The 19,279-nt window shown below is 35.3% G+C and overlaps 1 protein-coding gene across 1 annotated transcript in view; it reads right to left on the reverse strand.

Moving 5' to 3' along the window:
* LOC138709628 (uncharacterized) overlaps window positions 1–19,279 on the reverse strand; it is a 539,469-nt gene that overhangs the window by 29,055 nt on the left and 491,135 nt on the right. The window contains exon 3 of the mRNA XM_069840532.1: window positions 18,632–18,791. Within this exon, the coding sequence (XP_069696633.1) occupies window positions 18,632–18,791 (160 nt within the window). The remainder of the gene's footprint in view (window positions 1–18,631; window positions 18,792–19,279) is intronic.

Here is a 19,279-nt window from a genome sequence, read left to right on the forward strand (position 1 = left end):
TGAACTGAGAACTGACAGTTCTGATTTGTAAATAGTGCTTTGTGAACATTAGTTAAGATTAACAGTTCATTGTTGTTCTCAATAATCCAAGTAAACTGTCATTGTCGTCTGTGGAGTGCAATAACGAATACTGTGTTGCTGTGTGGAGTGGAAATCCCATTGTTGACGGGAGTGTTTAAATCCAGGTATAGAAAGTGATTATTATTGTGACAATAAAAGTTACATTATTTTTTTAAATCAATGAAATAAAATTAATTAATCAAAATAGATTACATTGCAATAAATTAAGAGTAATTTAAAATTAATTGAATTAATTGGAAATAAATTAGTTCAATTAAGATCGCAGGGTCGAGGTGGTTATACGGCATGTCACACCAGTCCACGCTCTGTTTTAAATAAAAGCAACAATATAATATTCTTGCCTCGATTGTCGTGTATCTCTTTTCTATTATTCACCAGTCTGTTGAGATGTTTCAAAAGGAGAGAGAGAGTGAGTCGTCATTTCGATTGAAGACAACTACATATCCTCTGGTCTTCGGTCTTAGACTTTTAGATATAGTGTGTCGCTTATTCGTACTATTTAGTCATCTTACCAGTTTAATTTGGAACGCTTTATTTGTGCTAGCATTAAGATTTTATTTTCGTATTCTATTTGTTATCGTTTCTTGTCCAATAATTTTAATATCTTATTCGTTTCTTGTATGCTATGTTGTTGCAGTGGATCAAATTAATCTTATTATTTATTATTATTATTATTATTATTATTATTATTATTATTATTATTATTATTATTATTATTATTATTATTATTATCATTATTATTATTATTATTATTATTATTATTATTATTATTATTATTATTATGCGCCGGGTGTCACTATAGTGAGTGAGATGAGAGTAAAGTGAAAGACTACTGAAACTTATGTAGGGTCTATACATATGTACTGTAGGTTGTATTGTAAAATTAGGTTATTTTATGTTCTATTATTAATTGTAATTATTGTGTTAAATTGTATTGTGTATTCTTATTGTATTGTGTATTGTATAATTGTATTGTGTATTGTAATTTTATTGTGTATTGTTTATGTTGTGTATACCACTACCACCGGGTGCTTGCCCACTTGCAGTGTAAAAAAATGCATACATACATACATACATACATATTATTATGTACATGTACAGTATATTAAATTAGTAACGTCAGTTTACTTATGTCACTTAATGGAAATGATAAGAGTTGTTACCCTGATAAGCAACAGACTTATTCTGTAGCAACCTAATCCAGTGAGATAGTTCCCCATTACATCTTCTCATCTTCAGCTTTGAAGTTACACTTGATCACAATTCGTTTCATCTTTAGAGTCGTCGTAGTCATTCACATAAAGAAATAGGGGCATATCACAGTCTACTATATACAGTCACGAAGCTTGAGTTTTGATGGTGCTAGAAACAACAGACTGTGACGGTTCTATTTTGCATTGCCTGTAATGAGGCGATATTAGCGATCCTAGTGGTGAGCATCTGTCTGATGTTTGCATATTTACTACGTATTGAGCTTCGCGACTGTATATACTAGACTGTGGGCATATGTCAGTTAAGCCGATATAATCCGTTGTGCGAGAGCCATTGAAGGGCCAAGACCGACCAGCTGGTATCACGTCCACACACCTCAGCAATGACGAACGATCATCCAACCAGAACGAGGCAACGGGTGGTTTTGCTAGTGTAGTTTGAATATTATTGTAAATAAGTACATTACAGTCAAGATATTACTAGTAGCTTGAGCAGGAATTCTGCATTAAATTTATCGTCTTGGTTACGAAATTCATTAAAACTTCTGGACTTTTATTTTATAATTAAGATTATTCTTATCAATCTGTGACCCACGATTGCTTGAAATCACACAACCACCGACTGCTTAAACGTTCCTGCAATTATGGGTATTATATGAATCCCCTTCCATTTTTTTAAGGGAGTTTTGTTGACATTTTCTGTTATTACCTATTCTGAATGTACCTATAAGACAAGAAAGATAAAGGAGTTCAAAAGAGGTCATTTACTTAAAACAACTATAGACATTGACGATAAAATTGTAATACATCGCCTTCAAGTTAGATTTATGACGCTTCTTTCATTAGGAGAATCACTTATTTTCTGCGACGATATATTACAGTTTGTTGCCAGTATCATTTATTCTCTGCAAAACGGAAATATAATGGCGGGATGTCGTGGAAACTTTTTCTGGTCTCATGAAGAGATAATTCGACTTATCTGTGTGACAGGCTCTTTGTTGCACAAGAACAACACTTAAAACATCTTGGAGACAATTTTTCCTGTCGAAGTACTGAGTATAGTGAATATGTCTTCTAACATATGTATGAATAAAATAACTTGTACCTCCCATGGAGATGTAAAATGGGGAATCGTCAGATGTCGTTCTTTCGTACAAAACTGTAAATATTTGTCGATAACCTCTGGTTTTTGTATGAGAAATAATGCATTATAGGATATACCGAAATACAACGCACTCTACACTGTGATTCATAAGTCACTGTACAAACTTCGTGGATGTGTAATGTAGAAGTAAATGTATGAGTAAAATGTTACATATGTAGCACATTTTCTGAAATTTGTTTATTTCAGAGTTATGCAGCAGAGTAGGGATCACACGTGCAACAGAAATGAAACAAAATTAATTCCTTTCAAAGTTCAACTGAACAAAGGGATCACAAATTCAACACAAACAACGTAAGTACATTTACCCCAAAACATATTCAAAGTGACGTCCATGAAAGTGAAGACAGTGACGCGATCGTCGTCGTACTGCTCTTGGAATGTTCAAATCATTCCGCACAGTTTCAAAGCCATTTTCAATTGGCTGCTATAGTTCTACTGCGATCGGAATATCAGTACCATAAACGAGCGCCTTGAGACGACTCCGATGGTAGAAGACCAGGGTGCTAAGATCTGGTGATCTGGCTGGCCAAGCAACTGGTCATACACGACCTATTCACTTATCGGGATATGGAACCTTGAGATACGCCCTTGCCTCACGACTGAAATGTGCAGGGGAAAATCGTGCATAAACCATAAGGTGGTTCGTGTATCGAGTGGGACACCTCCATGAAGCAGACCACCCAATTCATGTTCCAAAAACTGTCGGTAAAGTCGGTCAGTCAAGCGCGGTGGTAGAATATGCGGTCTGATTAACTGATTGTCCACCATACTGGCTCATGTTCTTAATACATTATTCGTCATAATTCTGAAATAAAGCAAGTTCAGAAAAAGTGCTATATAACATTTTACTCTTGTTTTTCCTCTACATTACACCCATGAAGTTTGTACAGTGACTTATGAATCACCCTGTATATCTTGAAAGATAGAATACTAAGAAGGTGGTACATACTGCCTGTAAAACATCTCAATAGTTCCGTATAAATGCATAATATATTTTCCAGCTAAATAAGAAGATAAAATTTCGTTTTATGGGTTACCTACTAGTTGATAAAGGGTCATTATAAAACCAACTGAAAGACGTTATAATTATATAAGAGCATGAGTGAATAATAAATGAATTAGTGAATGAGATAAAGTGACTGAGTTGATGAATGAGTATATGAATAATAATTGATAAGCGGATAAATGAATGTTTGAGGAAGCAAGTGAGAATATGTGAGCGTGTGAGTATGAGTAAAGTAATGAGTGAAAGATGATCGAATGAGTGAAATGCTGACAAGCAAGTGCACGGTGAAATCTTATTTAATGTAACAAATAATAATCAATAAATGGTAAATGAATGACGTATTTCATCGTAAAATACTTGTAAGTAGAAACTAATACAAATTTTAATCCGTGGAAGTGCACACATTTCTTATCGATCTTTCAAGTTCTTGGAGTCATTCAGCGTGTCATATATCCAATACGAACTGGAAGTGACAGATGACAACTGAGAAATGTCGGAAGTCATACACGTATTTAAATTGACTAAAGTTTGTTTTTAACTCGTTCCACACAGCTTCCTTTAAGCTCGCACATTTAAAAAATAAATTATAGCCTTCGTAGAACCAGTATTTTATCTCTACTATAATCTTTTACAATACTCATTTTAACTAGATAATTCACTATTATTGATATTTATAATCAAAAGTTCCATGCCGTAACTGCGTGGTGTAAGGCGTCATATCTTGGACTAAATCTGCTGGAATGGGATGAAAGCTGCTTCAAGTCCTCGTGGAGGAAGGAGTTTTACCATGAATTCTCGAGAAATGTATGGGACTGGGCCTGACTCAGTATAGCGATATATTTTTTTTTTTTAATTCCTGTCCAGAACGAAAAGTTAAATTTCTTCGGATCAAATTTCTGCACATTTAAGGAAAAAAACTAAAATTATTTCAATAATTTATCGACAGTAATCTCACTAGAGGTTTTGATTTATCTAGAGAAAATCAAAACTCGAGTGGGATTTAATTGACTATTACACGATTAGAAGAAAGCAGGCTATATAAAGATTAGAAGTAACAAAGTGTACAATAAAATATTAATTGGCTTACGAAAATACAACTGTCTTCAAATGTATTATTGTACCATCTCAACATTACGCTAGATGACAGTAGTGTTTTATGATTATGTTTTCTTGTTATCAGTTGTGCCAACTATGGAATCTTCATTGAACTCTGTGGACTGTTACTAGTCAAGAAGGCTTTGTTGATTCAGTTTCATTTTTATTCAAACATTTGCATTCCACTTCAATCATCCGGATCCCAGTAATCAACGTCACTTGACAGATGATTTTCAATAAATCTTAGTATTAAACAATCTCTGATACGTGACTATCCATAATATCATATAGCAGAAGCTATAACAAACATAACCTAATTAATATAAACAAGTGTTAGAAAAGTTTTAATTAGGGATGATGAAATAAACAAGAAACGTTTTAATTAACGATGATGAAATAAAAAATAAACATGGATAATTTTAAAAGAAACAATTATTGAAAGTACAATTTTCAAATTTGAATGTTTTGGTGGTTGGTGGTTCAGTTGATGTTATATTGGACGTGTGCGTAAAAGAAGTGGACTCGTTGGTGTACATGGTGTATCCCTCAACTCATTCAGGATTTCCGAATGGTGCTCTTCATATATGATCAGTGATCTTTATTAATTCTTGTTCTTGAATGCCAATGTGAGTCATATTTGAAAGTGCTGTGCATCGACTAGAGTGGTTTGTAATTTTCTGTTTTTTGACGTCCAGAGCAGTGCAGTTTGAAATATTGTTAAACAAAGAAACAAATGCTAGGGTAGTGATAAAAATAAACAAATGCTAGGGACGCGATAAAATTAAACAAATGTTAAGGACGCGATAAAATTGTGCGATAAGCAGCCATGATTGGTTGAAAGACGTCCTTTCGTACCGTTTTATTGGTCGAAAGTAGTGTGACGTAGTAAAAGTGTAATAGTCAACAGTAATCTCACTAGAGGTTTTGATTTATCTAGAGAAAATCAAAACTCGAGTGGGATTTAATTGACTATTACACGATTAGAAGAAAGTAGGCTATATAAAGATTAGAAGTAACAAAGTGTACAATAAAATATTAATTGGCTTATGAAAATACAACTGTCTTCAAATGTATTATTGTATCATCTCAACATTACGCTAGATGGCAGTAGTGTTTTATGATGATGTTTTCTTGTTACCGGTATCAGTTGTGCCAACTATGGAATCATCATTGAACTCTGTGGCCTGTTACTAGTCAAGAAGGCTTTGTTGAATCAGTTTCATTTTTATTAAGACAGTTGCATTCCACTTCAATTATCCGAATCCCAGTAATCAACGTCACTTGATAGATGATTTTCAATAAATCTTAGTATTAAACAATCTCTGATACGTGACTATCCATAATATCATATAGCAGAAGCTATAACATAACCTTACTAATATACACAAGCGTTAGAAAAGTTTTATTTAACGACGATGACATAAAAAATAAACATGAATAATTTTAAAAGGAATAATTATTGAATGTACAATTTTCAAATTTGAATGTGGTTGGTGGTTCAATTGATGTTATATTGGACGTGTGCGTAATAGAAGTGGAACTCGTTGATTTAGGCCTACATGGTGTATTCAACTTATTCAGGATTTCCGAATGGTGCTCTTCATTTATTTGTAAATCGGATTTCAGAAGATGCATAGGTATGATCAGTGATTTTTATTAATTCTTGTTCTTGAATGCCAATGCGAGTCATATTTGAAACTGCTGTGCATCGACTGGAGTGGTTTGTAATTATATATATATTTTTGACGTCCAGACCAGTGCAGTTTCAAATGTTGGCAAACAAAGAAACAAATGCTAGGGACGCGATAAAATTAAACAAATGCTAGGGACGCGATAAAATTAAACAAATGCTAGGGACGCGATAAAATTGTGCGATAAGCAGCCATGATTGGTTGAAATACGCCCTTTCGTGCCGTTTTATTGGTCAAAAGTAGTATGACGTAGTAAGAGTGTAATAGTCATCATAATACATGCTCTCTTAATTTGACTGAGTATATTGAGAACTAACTCAATGCATTTCCCGAAAAATGTTATGAAAAAGTTCACACAATTTTTTTTTCGAAAATGAAGCAAAAACGAGCAACATTTTATTAAACTTTTTTGTTTGAAATAGCTCAAAGAATAATCCCCTGAAATTCTGTAGACAACGGACAGAACGTTCGGGGTGATGGAAAGTAAATTCCAATTCATTATTCGCCTTTGCAAAAACCGAAAAATCCCCGACCTCGGAATTTGAACCCGGGCTTCTAGAATGCAAGTCCGAAACGATACTGCCTCGACCACCCTGCTCGGTACTTCTAATGTATGTTATAAGCATTAAGTAAGTGAATTGCTGTGGTTGAGAAGCATATGGGATGTACACGTCACACAAGCTGGCCTCATCCATTTGCTTTATTACCGCGCCGTAGCTGCGTGTAAGCTGTCAAGAAGTTTCGACGCCACTTTTTCTTCTCATGAAACACAAAGCGCCCTGCTTAAGAGCATTCATTTGTTTAATAGGAGCAGAGTGATGACTAGAAGAGCATCACGTGTAATTAAGTTGTAAACAAAGAGAGACACATCAGCAATGAAAACTAAAATTTACTACAAAAGAAAGCGAAATGTACCACAAGTAATGGCCTGTAAGAGCTACATGAAGGAAAATAACGTTACAGAAATGTGGAGCAAGAGTTTACAAGAAATTTTAAAGCCTTCAACCGAAACAAGGAAAGGACCGAATATGGTCTTAATTCTTAGGAAGAAACGACGAGAAACAAAAAATCTCAATCTTTGTGCTGGAAGTCTAGTTTCAGTTTTAGACAAGAGTAATGTTGAATAAGCGCTTTATTCCAGGACTCCATGCTTATGCCGTTATGAAGTAATTCCGCATTTTTAATAAGTGTAACTCAGAAATAAAATTAAGTTCCATCATTAATCTATTGAGCTTTCATCATCATTTTATAACCTAGTCTGTAGTCCAATATATTCCATAAAAAATAAAATGTAGTGAAAAGAATTGAGCAATTTTGTTATTAGTTATAATTAGTAAATAATGAAAATAATAAACAAAATGCAGTAAAGAAAAGAAGAACAATTATTACCGTTAATTATTGATTTTAATTAGTAATGGATAAAAACAAAAATAAATTATAAAACGATTCTTTAAAAATATCTACTGGGTGTTCAGTTCAAAGTGTGTCATGTCTCGCTGTATGCCGTCATGTAGCTAGTCGATGAGCCTAGAGAATTCAATCTTCCTACACTTCCGCAGAGATGTATAACTTATGTGCTAGAGAAGTTGCCTAGCAAGTAAGGCGTTCATTCAGAAGAGTACTTACTGATACGTACGGCAATGCCGGTAGTGGCAGGAATGTGAACTTTTTCGAAACGTGTACTGAGGTAATTTTTTTCTTGCTGTCGGGATATGGGGAGAGGGTTAAGGCGATTACTTACGTATTTGTTGACATTAACTTCGACGGTCAACATGGACCCGGAGCATTTCATTTGTATTGTGGAATGTTGCCGTACGGAACCGATGGTAACAAATACCCTGTGTACGACTTGCCCGCGCAAAACACAGTTCGAAAGAGGTTATGGTAGCACATAGACCGTACAGACCGCCATCTGATGCTACGATGTTCAAGTTATACCGTACACGTTCTCAAGTTCAGATTGAACGCCTTGATTAATAGGCAACTTCTCTGACCCAAAAGCTGGAACTTGCTGACTCATCAACAGTGACGTCATGACACACTTTCAAATGAACACCCAGTACTATTTCTGCCTTACACCTACGTGTATGCATACATTCAGTTTATAAATATCACGCAATGTTTGTAATAAAATATTTTATAGTGTTGTACCATAACAAAAACTATCATTTGATCCAAATGTTCCGTTAGACCTTGTTTCTTTTCAAGCGGAAAAGGAATTTCGTTTTATGTTATGAAAGTGAAGATATGGCTCATAAATACGTTCATAACAATAGGATTAAACTAACTCCTACAGACAAATGTTTAGACTACAAGTGTCGCAGTAAAGCTGGAGAAGTTGCCGGATAACAAACGCGTATGAAAGTCTTCTGAATATGTTGATAACACTAGGATTAAACTAACGCCTGCGTACAAACGTTTAGACTACAAGCGTCACAGTAGAGCAGGAGAAGTTGCCGAGTAGCAAAGGCGTACAAAATTCTGTCCTCTCTAAACGCCAAAAGTACGCAGTTCAAAACGTAAGATTAAAATATCAAAAACCTGTCAATCCTGTTCTCGTTATGAAACAAAATAAAATAAAGTAGAACAAATCGTTTTTTATGATTGGATACTATCGGCAGAAAATAGGACTAGGAAGCGGAGACCAAAACTGAAAGAACAAACTTACGGATCAGGACACTGGGACAAGTTTCGTATTTTGAAGAGATATAAAAAATGAATTTCACTCAATTTTTGCTGGTCAATGGTGTATCTCCCCCTTAAAATATCATAATCTTTATTATCAGTCTATTAAAGCAGTGTGTTTTATGAATGATTTATTCTGTTTATCTCTTCTTATGCATCACAGAGTGAATTTTCTATCAAAAGACACAAAATCAATTTATTATCCTTTATCCTTTACATACTGACTTACTGGCATTTAAGGAACCCGGATATTCATTGCCGCCCTCACATAAGCCCGCCATTGGTCCCTATCCTGAGCAAGATTAATCCAGTCTCTATCTTCATATACCACCTCCCACAAATCTATTTTAATATTACCTTCCCATCTACGTCTCGGCCTCCCAAAAGGTCTTTTTCCCTCCGGCCTCCCAACTAACACTCTATATGCATTTCTGGATTCGCCCATACGTGCTACATGTCCTGCCCATCTCAAACGTCTGGATTTTATGTTCCTAATTATGTCAGGTGAAGTATACAATGCGTACAGTTCTGTGTTGTGTAACTTTCTCCATTCTCCTGTAACTTCATCCCTCTTAGCCCCAAATATTTTCTTAAGAATCTTATTCTCAAACACCCTTAACCTATGTTCTTCTCTCAAAGTGAGAGTTCAAGTTTCACAACCATAAAGAACAACCGGTAATATAACTGTATTATAAATTCTAACTTTCAGATTTTTTGACAGCAGACTGGATGATAAAAGCTTCTCAACCGAATAATAACAGGCATTTCCCATATTTATTCTGTGTTTAATTTCCTCCCGAATATCAATTATATTTGTTACTGTTGCTCCAAAATATTTGAATTTCTGCACTTCTTCAAAAGATAAATCTCCAATTTTTATATTTCTATTTCGTACAATATTCCCGTCACGAGATATAATCATATACTTTGTCTTTTCGTAATTTACTTCCGAACCTATCTCTTTACTTGCTTCCAGTAAAATTCCCGTGTTTTCCCTAATCGTTTGTGGATTTTTCCTAACATATTCACGTCATCCGCATAGACAAGCAGCTGATGTAACCCGTTCAATTCCAAACCCTTTCTGTTATCCTGAACTTTCCTAATGGCATACTCTAGAGCAAAGTTAAAAAGTAAAGGTGATAGTGCATCTCCGTGCTTTAGCCCACAGTGAATTGGAAACGCATCTGACAGAAATTGACCTATACGGACTCTGCTGTACGTTTCACTGAGACACATTTTAATTAATGGAACTAGTTATTTAGCCTTTACAGTTTATATAATTAAGTAACTTATAAATTTCATAAATTTTCTAGTTATTTACTCTTAGCTACAGTAGTAGAGTCTCTATGACTCACTTGGAATATTATTCTCAAATCCCTTATTCCAAATAATATTAATTTACTGTAGGCCTACAATATCAGTGAAAAGAGCGATACGAAATGTGTGCATTAAATTTGTACTTAAACATGTACAGCACAGCTGCTGGTTGTGACACACTCAGAACTCTGTTTCGTTACATTTTCTTTATAACTCGACCTGATTAAAGTAAGGGAAGCATAAAATGCGCAGAGAAGTGGCAACCTAAGAGGCTCCACATCCAGAGTTGGTCCGATCAGAGTCTCCGCTGAAGCAATGTTTTGTTCAAAGACGTCCAACCCCCACCTCCACCCGAAACCTAATTCACCCGGAAAGGAGAGCTTAAGAGGAACACAAGTAGAATTAGTCGCTTCTAAGCTAAATCTGAACGTTACCAATGCGTTCAAGTGGAACAGACCTTCAAGTATTCCCGACGGCATCTTCCCCTCTTCTGTGCCATCACTGCTCAGTTTCAAATGTGGTAATGCAAGTGTAATGAGGCGCTTTTAATTTGTATGGAGTATACTTATGATATACTCAAGTTATTAAATATATTTACAAACGACATGGCACGCAAATGGAAATTGGCACAAAACCAGAAACTCAAAATATGTGATTAGGCCTAAGGTTTTAACACTGTAGCGTTTTCAGACCAGCAATTTATTATTATGAAGACTAATTATCTGACGTCAGTACGTAAATTATAGCACTGAAGTGAAAACTCGAACATAAATCTGTCTTTAAGGACAAGAATAATGGTATTGAAAGGGAAAGTGGTAAATAGAAACAAAGATGATTACAGAAGGTTATGTGGTAATGCGATGTACACTGTGTCCGGGACAAAATTTACCAATAAGAAAGTTTAATAACTCGTGTAATAATGGAGATAGGAAAATGAAATTTGCGGCAAATGAAAGAGGGACATTTTAAGTTTTATGTGTGATGTTGGCAACATTTGGTCATTGTTGTTGACATAGCTGTAATTAAAATGGCGTTCACAGTGCAACAAAAAGTTCAATGCTGCTATTTGCTTGCCGAATTCAAGTATCCGAAGATAGTGGAGAGAAGATTTAGACAACAGTGGCCTGAGAAGCAACCACCAGATAGGCACACAATAACAACTTGGCATAGAAAGCTTCTTGAGACCGGTTCTCTTGTAGAGAAAACACCACGCGGGAAGAAAGTGACAGAAGCGCAAGTCAACAGAATTCCAACGGAGCCCGTGTAAGTCTGTTCGCCGTGCCAGCAGGGAACTTGCAATTCCAAAGTCAACTATCCACGATGTTCTGCACAAGAGGTTACGTCTGCATGCATACAAGATTCAATTGGTTCAAAAGTTGAAACCAAACGACTTGCCTGCACGATATGATTTCGCTAGTGACATGCTGTTGAAAATTGATATTGAAAATGGATATCTGCAGAAGGTCGTGTTTAGTGATGAGTCCACCTTCCACGTTTGTGGGTTCGTCAACAGGCATAGTTGTCGCATCTGGGGATCAGAAAATCCGCATGTAGTGAGGGAATTGGAAAGAGACAGCCCTAAGATTAATGTTTGGTGCGGACTTACAAATGAAACTGTGATTGGACCGTTCTTTTTTTGTGGAAAACACTATCAATGGAAATGTGTATCTTGATATGCTGCAAAGTTACGCCATTCCTCAAATTCCACAGGGATATGTTTTCCAACAAGACGGAGCTCCGCCTCATTATGCATTACATGTTACAGATCACTTGAATGAATGCTTTCCTCAGCGATGGATTGGTCGAGGTGGACCTACAGCATGGCCTCCCAGATCCCCAGACCTAACCCCACTGGACTTTTTTTTTGGGTATACATAAAAGACATTGTGTACAAGACTGTAGTGGCAGATTTGGAGGATCAGCGTCGGTGAATTGTCGCTGCTTGTGCAACTGTCACTCCAGAGATGTTGCGAAACACATGGCAAGAACTTGAATATCGCCTGGACATCTGTCGTGCTACAAGAGGTGCACACATAGAAGTTTATTAGTGGTCATTCGAAACTTTGGAAGTCCCTCTGTCAATTCCCGCAAACAGCATTTTCATCCATCAATTATTTGGTGAGTTATTAAACTTTCTTATTGGTACATTTTGTCCCGGACACCCTGTATTTAAATGTTCAGTTTGTTGCAGTTACAGTATCTTGCATTTTCCTGATGTCCAACAGCATATAACTAACATCCAGTCATCTTAGCATTTTAATTTTGTATTTATATGATATAAAACACAACTCTGATTCTTGAAGGAAATTTAGGTCAGTGTCGTTTTTGAAATGATTTACTGTACGTTCCTGTATTGCAGTCATGTCAATTGATGCCCATAGGAGCAAGTGCGCGCTTTAGAGCTCAGGAGAGCCTGAGCGTTTTACAGCGGAAAGGAAAGAGACAGACGAAAGAGGTAGCATAAGCCTATGCCGCTAGGTCGAGCTATATTCAGGGATGGCCAGCACTGATTCAATAGATAAAGGGAAGAGAATTGATTAAAACCGTATCCATGTTAATTTTTAGATTTGTCTGAGAAGTATGAATGCGTTATAAGATTGTAAGTTTTAATTTTAATTTTCATTTTTCACAAGTTTGATTTTTTTGTTCAAAATAAATATTTTCTCAACTTCCTTTTATAGAAAAGTGAAATTTTCAGATATAGGCCTATTTATTTAGTAGCCTTACAGAATGTTTTCGTAAATTTAATATACCGTAAATACGTATTACTAAAGATAGTGTATTGAAATTTTTAAAAATATTCGCATGGAAATTGTTTGTAAGGAAATGAATTAACAAAGCAACTACTGTTACATCATAAGCAAAAGATACGTGTCTATGTGTTGTATAGCTTCAGCACATTTCGAGAAAATAATTTAATATTCTGATGATAGGAAGTTGATCACCAATATCACCTTAAAAGCATAATGCGATGAGTGTCTTGTTATGGAATATTAGTTACACTTAAAACATATACAGAACCTAGTTAACTTTGTTTTGTACTGTAATATTGTTTTGATTAGTTTATTGATTACTTTTATAAGGCTAAGGGTACCATCAATACCAACTCCAACTAATCATGTCATACTCAATTTCTTTTCTTGGGATATCACTTTCGTTATGAAGGATGTGTTTCATCCACTTAGTACAGTATAGTTGTACTACTATCGAATTTATGTGAATATTCCTTCTTAACTCTTTATTATGTTATTAACATTTAAAACACAAGTGCAATATTAAGGAATTGGTATTAGTACTTTTATTTTACAGACAATATAGATAATATCAAACAGAAACGAAATAAAAATTTCACGTTCCGTTTGAAGTTTGTGCACCACTGTTTTCTTAATCCAACAGGGTGCTTATGCATATACACAACCCTTTCTCTTTCCATACTTAGCGCAAAACTTCAAGGTCAGAAAAATGCGCTTGCTTTGACATCACTGCTCTTTTGCTTTTATACTGTAGTTCCTAACAATAATATAATTTAAATTCAGTCTCTTTGATTCTGTAAGCAGTTAGGGCGTTACTGTAACTTGTTCCACATATTATCAGTCGTATGTAATTCCATCTCTGACTCTAAAATCGACAGAGAGGAATTAAAACCGTTCAGGATCTCACTCCTGATGGACACATGAGGTTTCAGGTGGATTAATGAAATACAGTGGACCACTATCACAAGTGTGACATTCAAATTTGTTGGTTAGAGAGGAATGCGTGGTGCTGTAGATGGTGTAGCCGGCTTAGCCAGTCAACACAATTGGCACGCAACTCATAATTACCAATACCAGTACAGACCCTGGTGATGCCTTACTTTGACTATTGCGACGTTTTGTATAGTGATCTTAGTGTTGAATTGTCATTGAGGCTTCAGCGTGTTCATAATGCTTGTGTTCGTTTCATTTTTAACAGCCGTCGCTATGATCATGTCTCCGAGTACTGGGTGTTCATTTCAAAGTGTGTCATGACGTCACTGTTGTTGAGTTACCGATTTAAAGCGAGTTTCAGCTTATATGTCAGAAAAGTTGCCTATTATTCAAGGCGTTCTTCAATCTGAACTTGAGAACGTGTACGGTATAACTTGAACGTCGTAGTAACAGATGGCGGTCTGTACGGTCTGTGTGCTACCATAACCTCTTTCGAACTGTGTTTTGCGCCGGCAAGTCGTATGCAGGGTATTTGTTACCATCGGTTGCGTACGGTAACATTCCACAACACAAATAAAATATTCCGTGTCCATATTGACCGTCGAAGTTAATGTCAACAAATACGTAAGTAATCGTCTTAACCCTCTCCCCATATCCTGACAGTACGTATTTCCAAACAGTTCACATTCCTGCCACTACCGGCGTTATCGTACGCATCGGTACGTACTCTTCAGAATGAACGCCGTACTTGCTAGGCAACTTTTCTGCCTCCTAGGTAATACACCTTTGCGGAAGTGTAGGAATATTGAATTCTCTAGGCTCATCGGCTAGCCACATGACGGCATACAGCGAGCCATGACACACTTTGAACTGAACACCCAGTATTTCTTTCAATTATCTTGGCTTCGTTTACGGGAGAGACGTTCAGTTCATTCACTCTGTTTGCTGTATCAGATTTTAAATAATTCCACACCTATTTACCTAGTTCCTCGCTTCACACTTTTAGCATCCCACCACAACCGTGATACACGTTCACAGCATAACCATGTTCTATCAATTCCATTCCATCAAACATCTCTCCACTCTGCTTCCTTCACAATACACACAGCCCGTTCCTGGAATTCCTTGTCACAGGAAATCAGGAGCAGTCGGAGTCTAAAATCTTTTAAGTACACTCTACTTAGAAATGTCTTTAATGAACAGAACTAGACTCTTGCGGAAGTTTCTAAATAGTCTTAAATGACCAAGTTATTTTTTTCTCCTCTCTCTTCTTCTTTTTTTTTCTCTTTTCTTTTTTTATTATCTTCATATATTACTTAGTCATTTGTGTTTGTATGCCATTTAGTAGGACTTTGCTAATCAACATTTATGTCTTGTCACCCATATGTATTCTCCAATTAGTATATTAACTGAATAATATATCTCAAGTAAATTAATCGTCCAATTTGTCACGGGCATTTTAGGTCTTATAAATTGTGTGAGTGTGTGTGTGTGTGTATTCCCCTTATGTTATGTAACTGATTTTGATTATGTATAATTTTCTACTTTATTTTATATATCATGTAACTGATCTTGTCTATTGTAATTTCCTACTATATTTTATGTAATTTCTAAAGTATTTTCTTTTGTGTTGTTTTGTAATCAAATTTTGTATCTCGTATATATTATTGAAACCTGGTTGAGTGGAAGAGAAGGCCTCATGGCCTTAACTCTGCCAGGCAAAATAAACCTACTACTACTACTACTACCTTCAACCTCAATTGGTTATATACATCCTATATTACAGCACTTTCACAAGATGCTATGGAATTCCTTTGTACAGGATGACACTCTTAAAACTACTATAATGTTACCGATATCGACGAGCTGTTTTCGCTAGATTTAAGAGAACAAAAGAGCTTACAAATCTAGCCTATGCATAGCAGTAGAGAATGAATATTAAATAGATTAAGAGTAGGTGTTTTCAGCACAAAGTTTTATTTTTGATGGAATAAGAGCCTTAAGTGAAGCATAAATTAAATGAAATAAAATTGAAATAATAATAATAATAATAATAATAATAATAATAGTTTACAGCATGTTTATAACGGAAATAGTTAACGAAATATCACTATTAAACTTTATTCTTCGTATGAAATGACTGTATGATACAAGAATAGTATATTGCGATACAAGCGTGGTAAGTGCATCATAACAGAACCGAGATTCTGTCACATATTTGACGTATGTGTATGACATTTTTGTACGATCGTCATTTAAGTGAATTTGCTTGTAATTTTGAATATTGCATAAATTTGTTTGGTAAGTAAGCATTTCTCCTATAAGAAAGTTTTGAACGTCGTTGCCAAGGCAGTATGTAGGTTATTTTCTTTCAGTGTAAACAGTCGTTGTTGTTTCTAGTAATGCAATTTGTACTAATCTGATCAATACAGTGCGTTTCAAAAGTCACACATATTTTCTGCTATAGGTAAACGAAAATGTATTTCGAAAAACAATTTTTCACAAAAACAACTATTCTTGATATGATTGTTGTGCGAGTTTTGACGTCATCGGAAACATTTTTAAATGACACTCTGTATTTTTCTGTATACCATTTGGAAGATTTTCTTATTCTCCATGGTTACACAAGCTATCAATTGTTTTATCGTTTGTTTTCTACAGAACTTTGTTTTAATGTGATATTGAAAATATTATTATTTTAAAACATACTTGAGCACCAGTAAAATGATTATTCAACAATTGAGGCATTGACATGGGAAAGGTCGTAACTGCCAAAAATTCGAATTTTTAGGTTTTTCATTGAGAAGGTAGTAAATGGCCATGCCAATGGCACAGAGAAGGTAGTATGTCCGTATGTAATGAAACGAAGTTGGAAACGTAGTCACTAGATGTTGTAAGTTGTATGTGCACAGCTGTTGGCGCGGAGAAGGTAGTAACTCCTTTTACAACATCAGAGTGTGTCTAGACAAATATGGGCTGATAACTGTGCAGGGCAGAATAAGAATCGGATGATTCTAATGGTCCTGATTTACATTATTGCCAAGAAACATTTTCATTTAGTGGACTTGAAATCCTGGTTTTAGAACATTCCTACATGCCATGTGATAGGGAATTTGGCATCATAGAGAAAAGAAAAAAAAATATGCAAGACCATGGTTCCAGAAGAGGTAAGGCCTAATAATGTAATAATGATGAAGGATGAGGATTTCTTCGACTTTTCTGCAGAATGTGACAAGTTTTTGAATACAAGTCCCATCAAAATCAGCACTCTCAACTGGATTAGACTCTCAAGAGCTGATTTTCCTCTAATAAAAATAAGACCGTCATTTAATGACCTTGAAATGTGGACAGAGCACAGGATTTTTAAGAAAGGACAGTCATTAACGTCAATCACTAACTTGCAGTGCTTGCAACGCCTTGAAAGAAGACCAGTCGTCCCTGATGTCAAAAAGAGAGACTTGTTATCTATGTTAGACTTCCTCGATGAAAAGTATCATGCATTTTACCGAAAAATTTGTGCATAATGTATAAATAATGTTAATTCTCAGTTTGGCTAAGGAGTGATTTCAATGTATTTTCATAAAATAAGATTTCACAGATAAATCTGTGCCAGACTTTTCAAATTTCATATGTAACACAAACATGAGTGTATGCCTTTCATTTAAAGCAGTTTCTGTAATAATGTAAGTGAGAAAGTGTTCATAAACTTGTTTTTTGCTTCCCCTGAAAAATTTTGTTTTTGGCAGTTACTACCTTTCCCATGTCAGCGCCTCAATTAATGTTACAAGATACCCTGTTCTAGGCCTATATTTTAAAATTAATGTTACAAGATACCCTGTTCTAAGCCTATATTTTAAAATTAATGTTACAAGATACCCTGTTCTAAGCCTATATTTTAAAATTAATGTTACAAGATACCCTGTTCTAGGCCTATATTTTAAAATTAATGTTACAAGATACCCTGTTCTAAGCCTATATTTTAAAATTAATGTTACAAGATACCCTGTTCTAAGCCTATATTTTAAAATTAATGTTACAAGATACCCTGTTCTAGGCCTATATTTTAAAATTAATGTTACAAGATACCCTGTTCTAGGCCTATATTTTAAAATTAATGTTACAAGATACCCTGTTCTAAGCCTATATTTTAAAATTAATGTTACAAGATACCCTGTTCTAGGCCTATATTTTAAAATTAATGTTACAAGATACCCTGTTCTAGGCCTATATTTTAAAATTAATGTTACAAGATACCCTGTTCTAGGCCTATATTTTAAAATTAATGTTACAAGATACCCTGTTCTAGGCCTATATTTTAAAATTAATGTTACAAGATACCCTGTTCTAAGCCTATATTTTAAAATTAATGTTACAAGATACCCTGTTCTAGGCCTATATTTTAAAATTAATGTTACAAGATACCCTGTTCTAGGTCTATATTTTAAAATTAGAAATTACTTTGTATCCATCTAAATTATTGCTTTTTTTTTCAGAAATAATTGACAGAATTTAATAATATTTATAAATACAAAACACCTTGATGCACAAGTAAGAAGTAAAGAAGGGTTTTTTTTTTATTATAAACATTTCAAGAAGGTGAGTTAGTACTCAATGTGATGACGATATTGATTCTTTTTATTGCAAGCCTCTATGTCGTATGTTACTAGAGGATCGATTGTTTGCAAGTACTGTACCTGGAAATGAAGAAGAAACGAAGTGGTGAGTGCCGCTAGTGCCGGGTCGACTCAGCGCGAACAACGCCTTCAGTTCATTGTAGCTGTCCTCGTCCGTGGGCAGCCCCAGGGAATCCTCCACTTCAGGCTGGCCCTGCTCCGCTGGGCGCGCGCTTTTCTCCTGAGAGAGAACACATAATAACATTCATTAAAAGCAACCAGTCAGCATCTACTAGACATGTTCTTACATGTTTTATTTATTGCGACGCAGTGACGCAGCCGAAAAAACGCAATCAAAATATATTTCAATAGATATTGTTAACATGTGGAAATAAGTGAGAAAGTAATGGCTTTTCTTGTTGAACTTCTGGCGTAAAATAAGATTATCCTCAGTAGCGGCATTTTTAAAGAGAATGTTAGCTACTCGAGTACGATATGACGTGTGAGCAAGAAGAGCATATAAAGAGAAGAAGAGTATTAACAAATTTAAAGGGAGTTATTATAAGAAAGTTATAAAAAAAAATTATCGTCTGTCGTGACCTTTGCTACTCCATCAAACCGAAATCTGTGTTCTCCGAGCTTCGCATCAAATTCAACGGAATGCTGGGTTTACAGTGAAAGACCAGCCCTTAGGCAGAACACTATGAAGAGCCGACACTAGATAAAAAT

Source organism: Periplaneta americana, chromosome 11 (assembly GCF_040183065.1).
Source record: "Periplaneta americana isolate PAMFEO1 chromosome 11, P.americana_PAMFEO1_priV1, whole genome shotgun sequence".
Lineage (NCBI taxonomy): Eukaryota > Metazoa > Arthropoda > Insecta > Blattodea > Blattidae > Periplaneta > Periplaneta americana.